An 18,229-nucleotide genomic window follows, 5' to 3' on the forward strand; every position below is an offset into this window, starting at 1 on the left:
GCCTGTTTGTGCTGTAGTTTTTCTATGTTCTATGTGGAGATGCCGGTGTTGGACTGGGGTAAACACAGTAAGAAGTCTAACAACACCAGGTTAAAGTCCAACAGGTTTATTTGGTAGCAAAAGCCACTAGCTTTTGGAACAGGCTGTTCCTTCGTCAGGTGGGTGGGAGTTCAGATCACAAACAGGGCACAAAGACACAAACTCAATTTACATGAATAATGATTGGAATGTGAGTCTTTACAGCTAATCAAGCCTGAGGCATGGTACATTGGGGAAACCATGCAGACACCACGACAACGGATGAATGAACACCGCTCGAAAATCACCAGGCAAGACTGTTCTCTTCCTGTTGGGGAGCACTTCAGCAGTCACGGGCATTCAGCCTCTGATCTCTGGGTAAGCGTTCTCCAAGGCGGCCTTCACGACACACGACAGCGCAGAGTCGCTGAGCAGAGACTGATAGTCAGGTTCCGCACACATGAGGACGGCCTCAACTGGGATATTGGGTTCATGTCACACTATCTGTAACCCCCACAACTTGCCTGGATGTGCAAAATCTCACGAGCTGTCCTGTCTGGAGACAATACACATAGAACCATAGAAAATTACAGCTCAGAAACAGGCCTTTTGGCCCTTCTTGTCTGTGCCGAACCATTTTATGCCTAGTCCCACTGACCTGGAGGGATACTTGGACCATATCCCTCCACACCCCTCTCATCCATGAACCCGTCCAAGTTTATAGAACCATTTCTTTAACCATCTCTTTAACCTGTGCTTAATGCTCTCTCTACTCACATTGTCTGTACCTTTAAGACTTGATTAGCTGTAAAGACTCGCATTCCTATCATTATTCATGTAAATTGAGTTTGTGTCTTTGTGCCCTGTTTGTGATCAGAGCTCCCACCCACCTGACGAAGGGACAGCCTGTTCCGAAAGCTTGTGTGGCTTTTGCTACCAAATAAACCTGTTGGACTTTAACCTGGTGTTGTGAGACTTCTTACGATGATGTTGGCCACATGAACCTTGTATTTGAATGATTTAGTTAACCTCATTCTGGAGATGAGCATGTCAGTAGGGTGGTATCTAATATTGCATATCATTTCAAAAGTGAAACACTTTTCGTGTACAAAACCAAATCTCTGACTTACATATTTGTAACACATGTTCAAATGAACAGCCAAAATGAACTTTTCCCCAGCAAGTGTCTGCAGCTGTTTCAGTTTGAGCTCAGGATTTCTGAGCAGGGGAGAGCTGGGATCACTGCAGAGCATCAAGGAGGATGAGACTTTCTTGAATCATACATTCCAGGAGGTTTGCAGTGGTCAGACATCAGGATAATAGATGGGTGACTCTGCAGAAGAGTAGGACAAGGCAGCCAATACAGGAGCATTTTAGGGTGTGTGCCAGTCTCAAACACGTGCTCACATGGATGACTGCTGAGAATGACGATACCTTGAAGGAGTACAGTCCACACCAGAGCACCAATAGACAAGGGACTAAACAAGAGGAGGGAACAGCAAAGTGTAGAAATGACTTGGAAGAAGGTTGGGTAGATCTGTGCAAAAGAATAAGCTCATTGGAGCAAATGGTCTTTGATTATTGATTAAAATGTATGTTGTAAAACATGTACATGTAACGATGAACCACAGCAGCAATGCATGTGATGTAACATCACCAAGCCCAAATGCATATAATGCACCACTGCATATAATGTAAGGACATCAATGCGCAAAGCTGTATATATAATTGTGCCAGTGCATGGAATGCAGTGGCAACAATGTGGGTAATGCAGGAGCACAATTGTGCAAAGCTGTATAGAGAACAGCACGAATGCATCTCATGTAATAGCAGCAATGCATATGAAGTAATGGCAACAAGGTTATATGTGTAACAATGCCAATGCTTATGATGTAATGGTGGCACCGTGGTTAGCACTCTTGGTTCACATCACAAGGTATCCAGGTTCAATTCTGGCCTTGGATGACTGTGTGGAGTTTGTACATTCTCCCCGTGTCTGCGTGGGTTTCCTCCGGGTGCTCTGGTTTCCTCCCAAAGATGTGTAGGTTAGGTGGATTGGCCATGCTAAATTGCCCCTTAGTGTCCAAAGATGTGTAGGTTAGGGTGGATTGGCCATGTTAAATTGCCCCTGAGTGTCTAAACTTGCATAGATAAGGTAGATTAGCCATGTAAATGCGTGGGGTTATGGGTATAGGGCAGTGCGGGGAGCCTGGGTAAGATGTTCTTTGAGAGTTGGTGCAGACTTCTGCACTGGAAGAATTCTGTGGTTCAATGCACAATGTTGTATATATAACGGCGCCAATTCATGTAATGTGATTATGCCAATGCGCATAGGTATATATTATATATATATATATATAACAGCGCCAATACATGTAACATAATGGCATCAATGTGCAAAGGAGTATAGAAAACAGCCCCAATACATGTAATGGCATCAATGTGCAAAGGTGTATATATAACAGCGCCAATGCATGAAATGTAATGGCATCAATGTGCAAAGGTGTATATATAACAGCGCCAATGCATGAAATGTAATGGCATCAATGTGCAAAGGTGTATATATATATCGGAATGGTAGCACAGTGGTTAGCACTGCTGCTTCACAGCTCCAGGGACGTGGGTTTGAATCCCGGCTCGGGTCGCTGTCTGTGTGGAGTTTGCACATTCTCCCTGTGTCTGCGTGGGTTTCCTCCGGGTGCTCCGGTTCCTCCCACAGTCCAAAGATGTGCGGGTTAGGTTGATTGGCCATGCTAAAATTGCCCCTTTGTGTCCTGAGATGTGTAGGTTAGAGGGATTAGTGGGTAAAATATGTAGGGATATGGGGGTAGGGCCTGGGTGGGATTGTGGTTGGTGCAGACCCGATGGGCCGAATGGCCTCTTTCTGTGCTGTAGGATTGTTTGATTATATGATGACAGCGCTGATGCATGTGATGTAATGGGATCAATGTGCAAAGGTGTATATATAACAGCCCCAATACATGTAATGGGATCAATGTGCAAAGGTGTATATATAACAGCCCCAATACATGTAATGGGATCAATGTGCAAAGGTGTATATATAACAGCCCCAATACATGTAATGGGATCAATGTGCAAAGGTGTATATATAACAGCCCCAATACATGTAATGGGATCAATGTGCAAAGGTGTATATATAACAGCCCCAATACATGTAATGGGATCAATGTGCAAAGGTGTATATATAACAGCCCCAATACATGTAATGGGATCAATGTGCAAAGGTGTATATATAACAGCCCCAATACATGTCATGGGATCAATGTACAACGGTGTATATATAACAGCCCCAATGCATGTGATGTAATGGCATCAATGTGCAAAGGTGTATATATAACAGCGCCGATACATGTAATGGGATCAATGTGCAAAGGTGTATATATAACAGCCCCAATGCATGTGATGTAATGGGATCAATGTGCAAAGGTGTATATATAACAGCCCCAATACATGTAATGTAATGGGATCAATGTGCAAAGGTGTATATATAACAGCCCCAATACATGTAATGGGATCAATGTGCAAAGGTGTATATATAACAGCCCCAATGCATGTGATGTAATGGCATCAATGTGCAAAGGTGTATATATAACAGCGCCGATACATGTAATGGGATCAATGTGCAAAGGTGTATATATAACAGCCCCAATACATGTAATGGGATCAATGTGCAAAGGTGTATATATAACAGCCCCAATGCATGTGATGTAATGGCATCAATGTGCAAAGGTGTATATAAAACAGCCCCAATACATGTAATGGGATCAGTGTACAAAGGTGTATATAAAACAGCCCCAATACATGTAATGGGATCAGTGTACAAAGGTGTATATATAACAGCCCCAATGCATGTAATGTAATGGCATCAATGTGCAAAAGTGTACATGTAACAGCGCCAATACATGTAATGGCATCAATGTGCAAAGGTGTATATATAACAGCCCCAATACATGTAATGGGATAAAGGGAGAGGTGGCTAGATGGGTGGAGAACTGGCTTGGTCACAGAAGACAGAGGGTGGTAGTGGAAGGGTCTTTTTCCGGCTGGAGGCCTGTGACTAGTGGTGTACCGCAGGGCTCTGTATTGGGACCTCTGCTGTTTGTGATTTATATAAACGATCTGGAAGAAGGTGTAACTGGGGTGATCAGTAAGTTTGCGGACGACACAAAATTGGCAGGACTTGCAGATAGTGAGGAACATTGTCAGAGGCTACAGAAGGATATAGATAGGCTGGAAATTTGGGCATAGAAATGGCAGATGGAGTTCAATCCTGATAAATGCGAAGTGATGCATTTTGGTAGAAATAATGTAGGGAGGAGCTATACGATAAATGGCAGAACCATAAAGGGTGTAGATACGCAGAGGGACCTGGGTGTGCAAGTCCACAGATCCTTGAAGGTGACGTCGCAGGTGGAGAAGGTGGTGAAGAAGGCATATGGCCTGCTTGCCTTTATAGGACGGGGCATAGAGTATAAAAGTTGGGGTCTGATGTTGCAGTTGTATAGAACGTTGGTTCGGCCGCATTTGGAATACTGCATCCAGTTCTGGTCGCCACACTACCAGAAGGACATGGAGGCTTTGGAGAGAGTGCAGAGGAGGTTTACCAGGATGTTGCCTGGTATGGAGGGGCTTAGTTATGAGGAGAGATTGGGTAAACCGGGGTGGTTCTCCCCGGAAAGACGGAGAATGAGGGGAGACTTAATAGAGGTGTATAAAATTATGAAAGGCATAGATAGGGTGAACGGTGGGAAGCTTTTCCCCAGGTCGGTGGTGACGTTCACGAGGGTTATAGGTTCAAGGTGAAGCGGGGGAGGTTTAACACAGATATCAGAAGGACATATTTTACACAGAGGGTGGTGGGGGCCTGGAATGCGCTGCCGGGCAAGGTGGTGGAGGCGGACACACTGGGAACGTTTAAGACTTATCTAGATAGCCACATGAACGGAGTGGGAATGGAGGGATACAAAAGAATAGTCTAGTTTAGACCAGGGAGCGGCACGGGCTTGGAGGGCCGAAGGGCCTATTCTTGTGCTGTATTGTTCTTTGTTCTTTGCATCAATATGCAAAGGTGTATAGATAACAGCCCCAATACATGTCATGGCATCAATGTGCAAAGGTGTATATATAACAGCGCCAATGCATGTAATGTAATGGGATCAATGTACAAAGGTGTATATATAACAGCCCCAATACATGTAATGGCATCAATGTACAAAGGTGTATATATAACAGCCCCAATACATGTAATGGGATCAATGTACAAAGGTGTATATATAACAGCCCCAATACATGTAATGGCATCAATGTACAAAGGTGTATATATAACAGCCCCAATACATGTAATGGCATCAATGTACAAAGGTGTATATATAACAGCGCCAATGCATGTAATGGGATCAATGTGCAACGGTGTATATATAACAGCCCCAATACATGTAATGGGATCAATGTACAAAGGTGTATATATAACAGCGCCAATACATGTCATGGCATCAATGTACAAAGGTGTATATATAACAGCCCCAATACATGTAATGGCATCAATGTACAAAGGTGTATATATAACAGCCCCAATACATGTCATGGCATCAATGTACAAAGGTGTATATATAACAGCCCCAATACATGTAATGGCATCAATGTACAAAGGTGTATATATAACAGCCCCAATACATGTCATGGCATCAATGTACAAAGGTGTATATATAACAGCCCCAATACATGTAATGGCATCAATGTACAAAGGTGTATATATAACAGCCCCAATACATGTAATGTAATGGGATCAATGTGCAAAGGTGTATATATAACAGCCCCAATACATGTAATGGGATCAATGTACAAAGGTGTATATATAACAGCCCCAATACATGTAATGGGATCAATGTACAAAGGTGTATATATAACAGCCCCAATACATGTAATGGCATCAATGTGCAAAGGTGTATATATAACAGCCCCAATACATGTAATGGCATCAATGTACAAAGGTGTATATATAACAGCCCCAATACATGTCATGGCATCAATGTACAAAGGTGTATATATAACAGCCCCAATACATGTAATGGCATCAATGTACAAAGGTGTATATATAACAGCCCCAATACATGTAATGTAATGGGATCAATGTGCAAAGGTGTATATATAACAGCCCCAATACATGTAATGGGATCAATGTACAAAGGTGTATATATAACAGCCCCAATACATGTAATGGCATCAATGTGCAAAGGTGTATATATAACAGCCCCAATACATGTAATGGCATCAATGTGCAAAGGTGTATATATAACAGCGCCAATACATGTAATGGGATCAATGTGCAACGGTGTATATATAACAGCGCCAATACATGTAATGGGATCAATGTACAAAGGTGTATATATAACAGCGCCAATACATGTAATGGGATCAATGTACAAAGGTGTATATATAACAGCGCCAATACATGTCATGGCATCAATGTACAAAGGTGTATATATAACAGCCCCAATACATGTAATGTAATGGGATCAATGTGCAAAGGTGTATATATAACAGCCCCAATACATGTAATGTAATGGGATCAATGTGCAAAGGTGTATATATAACAGCCCCAATACATGTAATGGGATCAATGTACAAAGGTGTATATATAACAGCCCCAATACATGTAATGGCATCAATGTGCAAAGGTGTATATATAACAGCCCCAATACATGTAATGGCATCAATGTGCAAAGGTGTATATATAACAGCCCCAATACATGTAATGGCATCAATGTGCAAAGGTGTATATATAACAGCGCCAATGCATGTAATGGGATCAATGTGCAACGGTGTACATATAACAGCCCCAATACATGTAATGGGATCAATGTGCAAAGGTGTATATATAACAGCCCCAATACATGTAATGGCATCAATGTGCAAAGGTGTATATATAACAGCGCCAATACATGTAATGGGATCAATGTGCAAAGGTGTATATATAACAGCGCTAATACATGTAATGGGATCAATGTGCAAAGGTGTATATATAACAGCGCTAATACATGTAATGGGATCAATGTGCAAAGGTGTATATATAACAGCGCCAATACATGTAATGGCATCAATGTGCAAAAGTGTATATATAACAGCCCCAATACATGTAATGGCATCAATGTGCAGAAGTGTATATATAACAGCGCTGATACATGTAATGGGATCAATGTACAACGGTGTATATATAACAGCGCTGATACATGTAATGGGATCAATGTGCAAAGGTGTATATATAACAGCGCCAATACATGTAATGGGATCAATGTGCAAAGGTGTATATATAACAGCGCCAATACATGTAATGGCATCAATGTGCAAAAGTGTATATATAACAGCGCCAATACATGTAATGGGATCAATGTGCAAAGGTGTATATATAACAGCCCCAATACATGTAATGGCATCAATGTGCAGAAGTGTATATATAACAGCGCTGATACATGTAATGGGATCAATGTACAACGGTGTATATATAACAGCGCTGATACATGTAATGGGATCAATGTACAACGGTGTATATATAACAGCGCTAATACATGTAATGGCATCAATGTGCAAAGGTGTATATATAACAGCACCAATACATGTAATGGGATCAATGTGCAAAGGTGTATATATAACAGCGCCAATACATGTAATGGCATCAATGTGCAAAGGTGTATATATAACAGCCCCAATACATGTAATGTAATGGGATCAATGTGCAAAGGTGCATATATAACAGCCCCAATACATGTAATGTAATGGGATCAATGTACAAAGGTGTATATATAACAGCCCCAATACATGTAATGGCATCAATGTGCAAAGGTGTATATATAACAGCGCCAATACATGTAATGGGATCAATGTACAACGGTGTATATATAACAGCGCCAATACATGTAATGGGATCAATGTGCAAAGGTGTATATATAACAGCGCCAATGCATGTAATGGGATCAATGTACAAAGGTGTATATATAACAGCGCCAATACATGTAATGGGATCAATGTGCAAAGGTGTATATATAACAGCCCCAATACATGTAATGGGATCAATGTACAAAGGTGTATATATAACAGCCCCAATACATGTAATGGCATCAATGTGCAAAGGTGTATATATAACAGCCCCAATACATGTAATGGCATCAATGTGCAAAGGTGTATATATAACAGCGCCAATACATGTAATGGGATCAATGTGCAACGGTGTATATATAACAGCGCCAATACATGTAATGGGATCAATGTACAAAGGTGTATATATAACAGCGCCAATACATGTAATGGGATCAATGTACAAAGGTGTATATATAACAGCGCCAATACATGTCATGGCATCAATGTACAAAGGTGTATATATAACAGCCCCAATACATGTAATGTAATGGGATCAATGTGCAAAGGTGTATATATAACAGCCCCAATACATGTAATGTAATGGGATCAATGTGCAAAGGTGTATATATAACAGCCCCAATACATGTAATGGGATCAATGTACAAAGGTGTATATATAACAGCCCCAATACATGTAATGGCATCAATGTGCAAAGGTGTATATATAACAGCCCCAATACATGTAATGGCATCAATGTGCAAAGGTGTATATATAACAGCCCCAATACATGTAATGGCATCAATGTGCAAAGGTGTATATATAACAGCGCCAATGCATGTAATGGGATCAATGTGCAACGGTGTACATATAACAGCCCCAATACATGTAATGGGATCAATGTGCAAAGGTGTATATATAACAGCCCCAATACATGTAATGGCATCAATGTGCAAAGGTGTATATATAACAGCGCCAATACATGTAATGGGATCAATGTGCAAAGGTGTATATATAACAGCGCTAATACATGTAATGGGATCAATGTGCAAAGGTGTATATATAACAGCGCTAATACATGTAATGGGATCAATGTGCAAAGGTGTATATATAACAGCGCCAATACATGTAATGGCATCAATGTGCAAAAGTGTATATATAACAGCCCCAATACATGTAATGGCATCAATGTGCAGAAGTGTATATATAACAGCGCTGATACATGTAATGGGATCAATGTACAACGGTGTATATATAACAGCGCTGATACATGTAATGGGATCAATGTGCAAAGGTGTATATATAACAGCGCCAATACATGTAATGGGATCAATGTGCAAAGGTGTATATATAACAGCGCCAATACATGTAATGGCATCAATGTGCAAAAGTGTATATATAACAGCGCCAATACATGTAATGGGATCAATGTGCAAAGGTGTATATATAACAGCCCCAATACATGTAATGGCATCAATGTGCAGAAGTGTATATATAACAGCGCTGATACATGTAATGGGATCAATGTACAACGGTGTATATATAACAGCGCTGATACATGTAATGGGATCAATGTACAACGGTGTATATATAACAGCGCTAATACATGTAATGGCATCAATGTGCAAAGGTGTATATATAACAGCACCAATACATGTAATGGGATCAATGTGCAAAGGTGTATATATAACAGCGCCAATACATGTAATGGGATCAATGTGCAAAGGTGTATATATAACAGCGCCAATACATGTAATGGGATCAATGTACAACGGTGTATATATAACAGCGCCAATACATGTAATGGGATCAATGTGCAAAGGTGTATATATAACAGCGCCAATACATGTAATGGCATCAATGTGCAAAGGTGTATATATAACAGCCCCAATACATGTAATGTAATGGGATCAATGTGCAAAGGTGCATATATAACAGCCCCAATACATGTAATGTAATGGGATCAATGTACAAAGGTGTATATATAACAGCCCCAATACATGTAATGGCATCAATGTGCAAAGGTGTATATATAACAGCGCCAATACATGTAATGGGATCAATGTACAACGGTGTATATATAACAGCGCCAATACATGTAATGGGATCAATGTGCAAAGGTGTATATATAACAGCGCCAATGCATGTAATGGGATCAATGTACAAAGGTGTATATATAACAGCGCCAATACATGTAATGGGATCAATGTGCAAAGGTGTATATATAACAGCCCCAATACATGTAATGGGATCAATGTGCAACGGTGTATATATAACAGCCCCAATACATGTAATGGCATCAATGTGCAAAGGTGTATATATAACAGCGCCAATACATGTAATGGGATCAATGTACAACGGTGTATATATAACAGCGCCAATACATGTAATGGGATCAATGTGCAAAGGTGTATATATAACAGCGCCAATACATGTAATGGGATCAATGTGCAAAGGTGTATATATAACAGCGCCAATACATGTAATGGGATCAATGTGCAAAGGTGTATATATAACAGCGCCAATACATGTAATGGGATCAATGTGCAAAGGTGTATATATAACAGCGCCAATACATGTAATGGGATCAATGTGCAAAGGTGTATATATAACAGCGCCAATACATGTAATGGGATCAATGTGCAAAGGTGTATATATAACAGCGCCAATACATGTAATGGGATCAATGTGCAAAGGTGTATATATAACAGCGCCAATACATGTAATGGGATCAATGTGCAAAGGTGTATATATAACAGCGCCAATACATGTAATGGGATCAATGTGCAAAGGTGTATATATAACAGCGCCAATACATGTAATGGGATCAATGTGCAAAGGTGTATATATAACAGCCCCAATACATGTAATGGCATCAATGTGCAAAGGTGTATATATAACAGCGCCAATACATGTAATGGGATCAATGTACAACGGTGTATATATAACAGCGCCAATACATGTAATGGGATCAATGTGCAAAGGTGTATATATAACAGCGCCAATGCATGTAATGGGATCAATGTACAAAGGTGTATATATAACAGCGCCAATACATGTAATGGGATCAATGTGCAAAGGTGTATATATAACAGCCCCAATACATGTAATGGGATCAATGTGCAACGGTGTATATATAACAGCCCCAATACATGTAATGGCATCAATGTGCAAAGGTGTATATATAACAGCGCCAATACATGTAATGGGATCAATGTACAACGGTGTATATATAACAGCGCCAATACATGTAATGGGATCAATGTGCAAAGGTGTATATATAACAGCGCCAATACATGTAATGGGATCAATGTGCAAAGGTGTATATATAACAGCGCCAATACATGTAATGGGATCAATGTGCAAAGGTGTATATATAACAGCGCCAATACATGTAATGGGATCAATGTGCAAAGGTGTATATATAACAGCGCCAATACATGTAATGGGATCAATGTGCAAAGGTGTATATATAACAGCGCCAATACATGTAATGGGATCAATGTGCAAAGGTGTATATATAACAGCGCCAATACATGTAATGGGATCAATGTACAAAGGTGTATATATAACAGCGCCAATGCATGTAATGGCATCAATGTACAACGGTGTATATATAACAGCGCCAATACATGTAATGTAATGGGATCAATGTGCAAAGGTGTATATATAACAGCGCCAATACATGTAATGGGATCAATGTGCAAAGGTGTATATATAACAGCGCCAATACATGTAATGGGATCAATGTGCAAAGGTGTATATATAACAGCGCCAATACATGTAATGGGATCAATGTGCAAAGGTGTATATATAACAGCGCCAATACATGTAATGGGATCAATGTGCAAAGGTGTATATATAACAGCGCCAATACATGTAATGGGATCAATGTGCAAAGGTGTATATATAACAGCGCCAATACATGTAATGTAATGGGATCAATGTGCAAAGGTGTATATATAACAGCCCCAATACATGTAATGGGATCAATGTGCAAAGGTGTATATATAACAGCGCCAATACATGTAATGGGATCAATGTGCAGAAGTGTATATATAACAGCGCCAATACATGTAATGGGATCAATGTACAACGGTGTATATATAACAGCGCTGATACATGTAATGGGATCAATGTGCAAAGGTGTATATATAACAGCGCCAATACATGTAATGGGATCAATGTGCAAAGGTGTATATATAACAGCGCCAATACATGTAATGGGATCAATGTGCAAAGGTGTATATATAACAGCGCCAATACATGTAATGGGATCAATGTGCAACGGTGTATATATAACAGCGCCAATACATGTAATGGGATCAATGTACAAAGGTGTATATATAACAGCGCCAATACATGTAATGGGATCAATGTACAAAGGTGTATATATAACAGCGCCAATACATGTAATGGCATCAATGTACAAAGGTGTATATATAACAGCCCCAATACATGTAATGTAATGGGATCAATGTGCAAAGGTGTATATATAACAGCCCCAATACATGTAATGTAATGGGATCAATGTGCAAAGGTGTATATATAACAGCCCCAATACATGTAATGGGATCAATGTACAAAGGTGTATATATAACAGCCCCAATACATGTAATGGCATCAATGTGCAAAGGTGTATATATAACAGCCCCAATACATGTAATGGCATCAATGTGCAAAGGTGTATATATAACAGCCCCAATACATGTAATGGCATCAATGTGCAAAGGTGTATATATAACAGCGCCAATGCATGTAATGGGATCAATGTGCAACGGTGTACCTATAACAGCCCCAATACATGTAATGGGATCAATGTGCAAAGGTGTATATATAACAGCCCCAATACATGTAATGGCATCAATGTGCAAAGGTGTATATATAACAGCGCCAATACATGTAATGGGATCAATGTGCAAAGGTGTATATATAACAGCGCTAATACATGTAATGGGATCAATGTGCAAAGGTGTATATATAACAGCGCTAATACATGTAATGGGATCAATGTGCAAAGGTGTATATATAACAGCGCCAATACATGTAATGGCATCAATGTGCAAAAGTGTATATATAACAGCCCCAATACATGTAATGGCATCAATGTGCAGAAGTGTATATATAACAGCGCTGATACATGTAATGGGATCAATGTACAACGGTGTATATATAACAGCGCTGATACATGTAATGGGATCAATGTGCAAAGGTGTATATATAACAGCGCCAATACATGTAATGGGATCAATGTGCAAAGGTGTATATATAACAGCGCCAATACATGTAATGGCATCAATGTGCAAAAGTGTATATATAACAGCGCCAATACATGTAATGGGATCAATGTGCAAAGGTGTATATATAACAGCCCCAATACATGTAATGGCATCAATGTGCAGAAGTGTATATATAACAGCGCTGATACATGTAATGGGATCAATGTACAACGGTGTATATATAACAGCGCTGATACATGTAATGGGATCAATGTACAACGGTGTATATATAACAGCGCTAATACATGTAATGGCATCAATGTGCAAAGGTGTATATATAACAGCACCAATACATGTAATGGGATCAATGTGCAAAGGTGTATATATAACAGCGCCAATACATGTAATGGGATCAATGTGCAAAGGTGTATATATAACAGCGCCAATACATGTAATGGGATCAATGTACAACGGTGTATATATAACAGCGCCAATACATGTAATGGGATCAATGTGCAAAGGTGTATATATAACAGCGCCAATACATGTAATGGCATCAATGTGCAAAGGTGTATATATAACAGCCCCAATACATGTAATGTAATGGGATCAATGTGCAAAGGTGCATATATAACAGCCCCAATACATGTAATGTAATGGGATCAATGTACAAAGGTGTATATATAACAGCCCCAATACATGTAATGGCATCAATGTGCAAAGGTGTATATATAACAGCGCCAATACATGTAATGGGATCAATGTACAACGGTGTATATATAACAGCGCCAATACATGTAATGGGATCAATGTGCAAAGGTGTATATATAACAGCGCCAATGCATGTAATGGGATCAATGTACAAAGGTGTATATATAACAGCGCCAATACATGTAATGGGATCAATGTGCAAAGGTGTATATATAACAGCCCCAATACATGTAATGGGATCAATGTGCAACGGTGTATATATAACAGCCCCAATACATGTAATGGCATCAATGTGCAAAGGTGTATATATAACAGCGCCAATACATGTAATGGGATCAATGTACAACGGTGTATATATAACAGCGCCAATACATGTAATGGGATCAATGTGCAAAGGTGTATATATAACAGCGCCAATACATGTAATGGGATCAATGTGCAAAGGTGTATATATAACAGCGCCAATACATGTAATGGGATCAATGTGCAAAGGTGTATATATAACAGCGCCAATACATGTAATGGGATCAATGTGCAAAGGTGTATATATAACAGCGCCAATACATGTAATGGGATCAATGTGCAAAGGTGTATATATAACAGCGCCAATACATGTAATGGGATCAATGTGCAAAGGTGTATATATAACAGCGCCAATACATGTAATGGGATCAATGTGCAAAGGTGTATATATAACAGCGCCAATACATGTAATGGGATCAATGTGCAAAGGTGTATATATAACAGCGCCAATACATGTAATGGGATCAATGTGCAAAGGTGTATATATAACAGCGCCAATACATGTAATGGGATCAATGTGCAAAGGTGTATATATAACAGCCCCAATACATGTAATGGCATCAATGTGCAAAGGTGTATATATAACAGCGCCAATACATGTAATGGGATCAATGTACAACGGTGTATATATAACAGCGCCAATACATGTAATGGGATCAATGTGCAAAGGTGTATATATAACAGCGCCAATGCATGTAATGGGATCAATGTACAAAGGTGTATATATAACAGCGCCAATACATGTAATGGGATCAATGTGCAAAGGTGTATATATAACAGCCCCAATACATGTAATGGGATCAATGTGCAACGGTGTATATATAACAGCCCCAATACATGTAATGGCATCAATGTGCAAAGGTGTATATATAACAGCGCCAATACATGTAATGGGATCAATGTACAACGGTGTATATATAACAGCGCCAATACATGTAATGGGATCAATGTGCAAAGGTGTATATATAACAGCGCCAATACATGTAATGGGATCAATGTGCAAAGGTGTATATATAACAGCGCCAATACATGTAATGGGATCAATGTGCAAAGGTGTATATATAACAGCGCCAATACATGTAATGGGATCAATGTGCAAAGGTGTATATATAACAGCGCCAATACATGTAATGGGATCAATGTGCAAAGGTGTATATATAACAGCGCCAATACATGTAATGGGATCAATGTGCAAAGGTGTATATATAACAGCGCCAATACATGTAATGGGATCAATGTACAAAGGTGTATATATAACAGCGCCAATGCATGTAATGGCATCAATGTACAACGGTGTATATATAACAGCGCCAATACATGTAATGTAATGGGATCAATGTGCAAAGGTGTATATATAACAGCGCCAATACATGTAATGGGATCAATGTGCAAAGGTGTATATATAACAGCGCCAATACATGTAATGGGATCAATGTGCAAAGGTGTATATATAACAGCGCCAATACATGTAATGGGATCAATGTGCAACGGTGTATATATAACAGCGCCAATACATGTAATGGGATCAATGTGCAAAGGTGTATATATAACAGCGCCAATACATGTAATGGGATCAATGTGCAAAGGTGTATATATAACAGCGCCAATACATGTAATGGGATCAATGTGCAAAGGTGTATATATAACAGCGCCAATACATGTAATGTAATGGGATCAATGTGCAAAGGTGTATATATAACAGCCCCAATACATGTAATGGGATCAATGTGCAAAGGTGTATATATAACAGCGCCAATACATGTAATGGGATCAATGTGCAGAAGTGTATATATAACAGCGCTGATACATGTAATGGGATCAATGTACAACGGTGTATATATAACAGCGCTGATACATGTAATGGGATCAATGTGCAAAGGTGTATATATAACAGCGCCAATACATGTAATGGGATCAATGTGCAAAGGTGTATATATAACAGCGCCAATACATGTAATGGGATCAATGTGCAAAGGTGTATATATAACAGCCCCAATACATGTAATGGGATCAATGTGCAACGGTGTATATATAACAGCGCCAATACATGTAATGGCATCAATGTACAACGGTGTATATATAACAGCGCCAATACATGTAATGTAATGGGATCAATGTGCAAAGGTGTATATATAACAGCGCCAATACATGTAATGGGATCAATGTGCAAAGGTGTATATATAACAGCGCCAATACATGTAATGGGATCAATGTGCAAAGGTGTATATATAACAGCCCCAATACATGTAATGGGATCAATGTGCAAAGGTGTATATATAACAGCGCCAATACATGTAATGGGATCAATGTGCAAAGGTGTATATATAACAGCGCCAATACATGTAATGTAATGGGATCAATGTGCAAAGGTGTATATATAACAGCCCCAATACATGTAATGGCATCAATGTGCAAAGGTGTATATAAAACAGCGCCAATACATGTAATGGGATCAATGTACAACGGTGTATATAAAACAGCGCCAATACATGTAATGGGATCAATGTACAACGGTGTATATATAACAGCCCCAATACATGTAATGTAATGGGATCAATGTGCAAAGGTGTATATATAACAGCCCCAATACATGTAATGGCATCAATGTGCAAAGGTGTATATATAACAGCGTCAACACATGTAATGGCATCAATGTGCAAAGGTTTATATATAACAGCGCCAGCTCTCACACTCAATGTTGTGTGTAATCAGCACACACCTCACTTCACTTGTCCTTGCTTTATGTGCGAATTACTTCAGTCACACCGGTCGGAAAAAAGCTACACGGACGGGAATCAGCGGAATGTGGCAACCCTGCATCTGGGGCAACAGTCAACAAAATGTTAGCTCACAGGTTGCCCATCACATTTTCTGTCTGCCTATCAAGTCTCATATGTGAAAGAGACGCATTGCCAATAAGTGGGGAACTTCTGTGTATAATCTATCCTGGAAATCCTCCAGATCACCTTGTTCCTCCCATTCTGGCCTCTTGCACATCTCTGACCATTACTGGCCATGCCTTCACTTGCCAAAGCCCAAAGCTCTGAAATTCCCTCTCTAAACATCTGCCCCTCTCTATCTCTTTCTTTAAAGTCCACTGTCAAACCAACCTCTTTGACCAAGCTGAGAGTCACCTATCCTAACATCTCCACATGGTGGCCCGGTACCAGGTTTTATCTGATCATGCTCCTGTACAGCAACTTGGGATCTCTTGCTATATCAAAGGTGCCAAATGAATGAACGTTGTTGTTGTTGTTGTTGTAATAATGTCTGAGTGAGACTCCTAGAGTAATTACAGAAAGAAACCATTCAGCCCATTGAGTCCATGCTGATTCTGCTGTGGAGCAATCCAATGCTCTGTCCCCTGAGAGGTGTGTGTGAGAGAGAGGGAGAGATAGGAGCCATGTCTGTGTGTGCGCGTGTGTGTTACTGAATTCTCTGATTTCTTTTCTCAGATGATGGCAAGCTTTTCCAAGGAAGTGGAGTGGGAGATCCCTTTGGCCCTCGCTGCTACAAGGGTGATATCATGGGTTGTGGTATCATGTTTCCTCGAGATTATATTTTAGACAGTGATGGTAAGAACATTGTTAGTAATATATATTACTGTCTGCAACTTGCTGATTTTGGACTGAACACACAACAGACAGCATTGGAACATTGTTTTAGTTTGAATCGAGGTTATAGCACAGAAGGAGTCCAATTGGCCTATTTACCTTTCCACTCTCACTGCAGGGACATTACTCTTCATCTTTCCACAACTGTCCACCATATCGCTTCCCCCTCTCCTTTGCTTTTTCTCCTGTCAGCCCAGCACCCTGTCTCAAACAGGCCCCTATTAACCAAAAACTCAACTGAGCAGCCACATGAAAAGCTTGGCAACGAGAAGGATTCGAGGCTTGATACTACAGTGAGAGGCACTCCTCCTGAACTCATTTTCCAACCGCGTTGTTGGAAACATTTCATGCAATAGACCGCAGCCGTTAAAGAAACTGACAGCCAAATATATCTCTCTCTCTCGCACGTGCACGGACATGCGCGTGCGCGCGCACACACATACACACACCATTACCCCTGCGCTCTCTGTCTGGGAGAGCTCTCCACTTCAC

The 18,229-nt window shown here is 39.9% G+C and overlaps 1 protein-coding gene across 1 annotated transcript in view; it reads left to right on the forward strand.

Moving 5' to 3' along the window:
• Positions 1-17,713, forward strand: part of spryd3 (SPRY domain containing 3) — a gene marked incomplete at its 3' end in the record, with an annotated part of 286,555 nt that extends 268,842 nt beyond the window's left edge. Inside the window, exon 9 of the mRNA XM_078208993.1 lies at positions 17,579-17,713. Coding sequence (XP_078065119.1) covers positions 17,579-17,713 — 135 coding nt within the window. The remainder of the gene's footprint in view (positions 1-17,578) is intronic.
• Positions 17,714-18,229: the final 516 nt, after the last annotated feature.

The sequence above is a fragment of the Mustelus asterias genome (assembly GCF_964213995.1).
Source record: "Mustelus asterias chromosome X unlocalized genomic scaffold, sMusAst1.hap1.1 SUPER_X_unloc_3, whole genome shotgun sequence".
Lineage (NCBI taxonomy): Eukaryota > Metazoa > Chordata > Chondrichthyes > Carcharhiniformes > Triakidae > Mustelus > Mustelus asterias.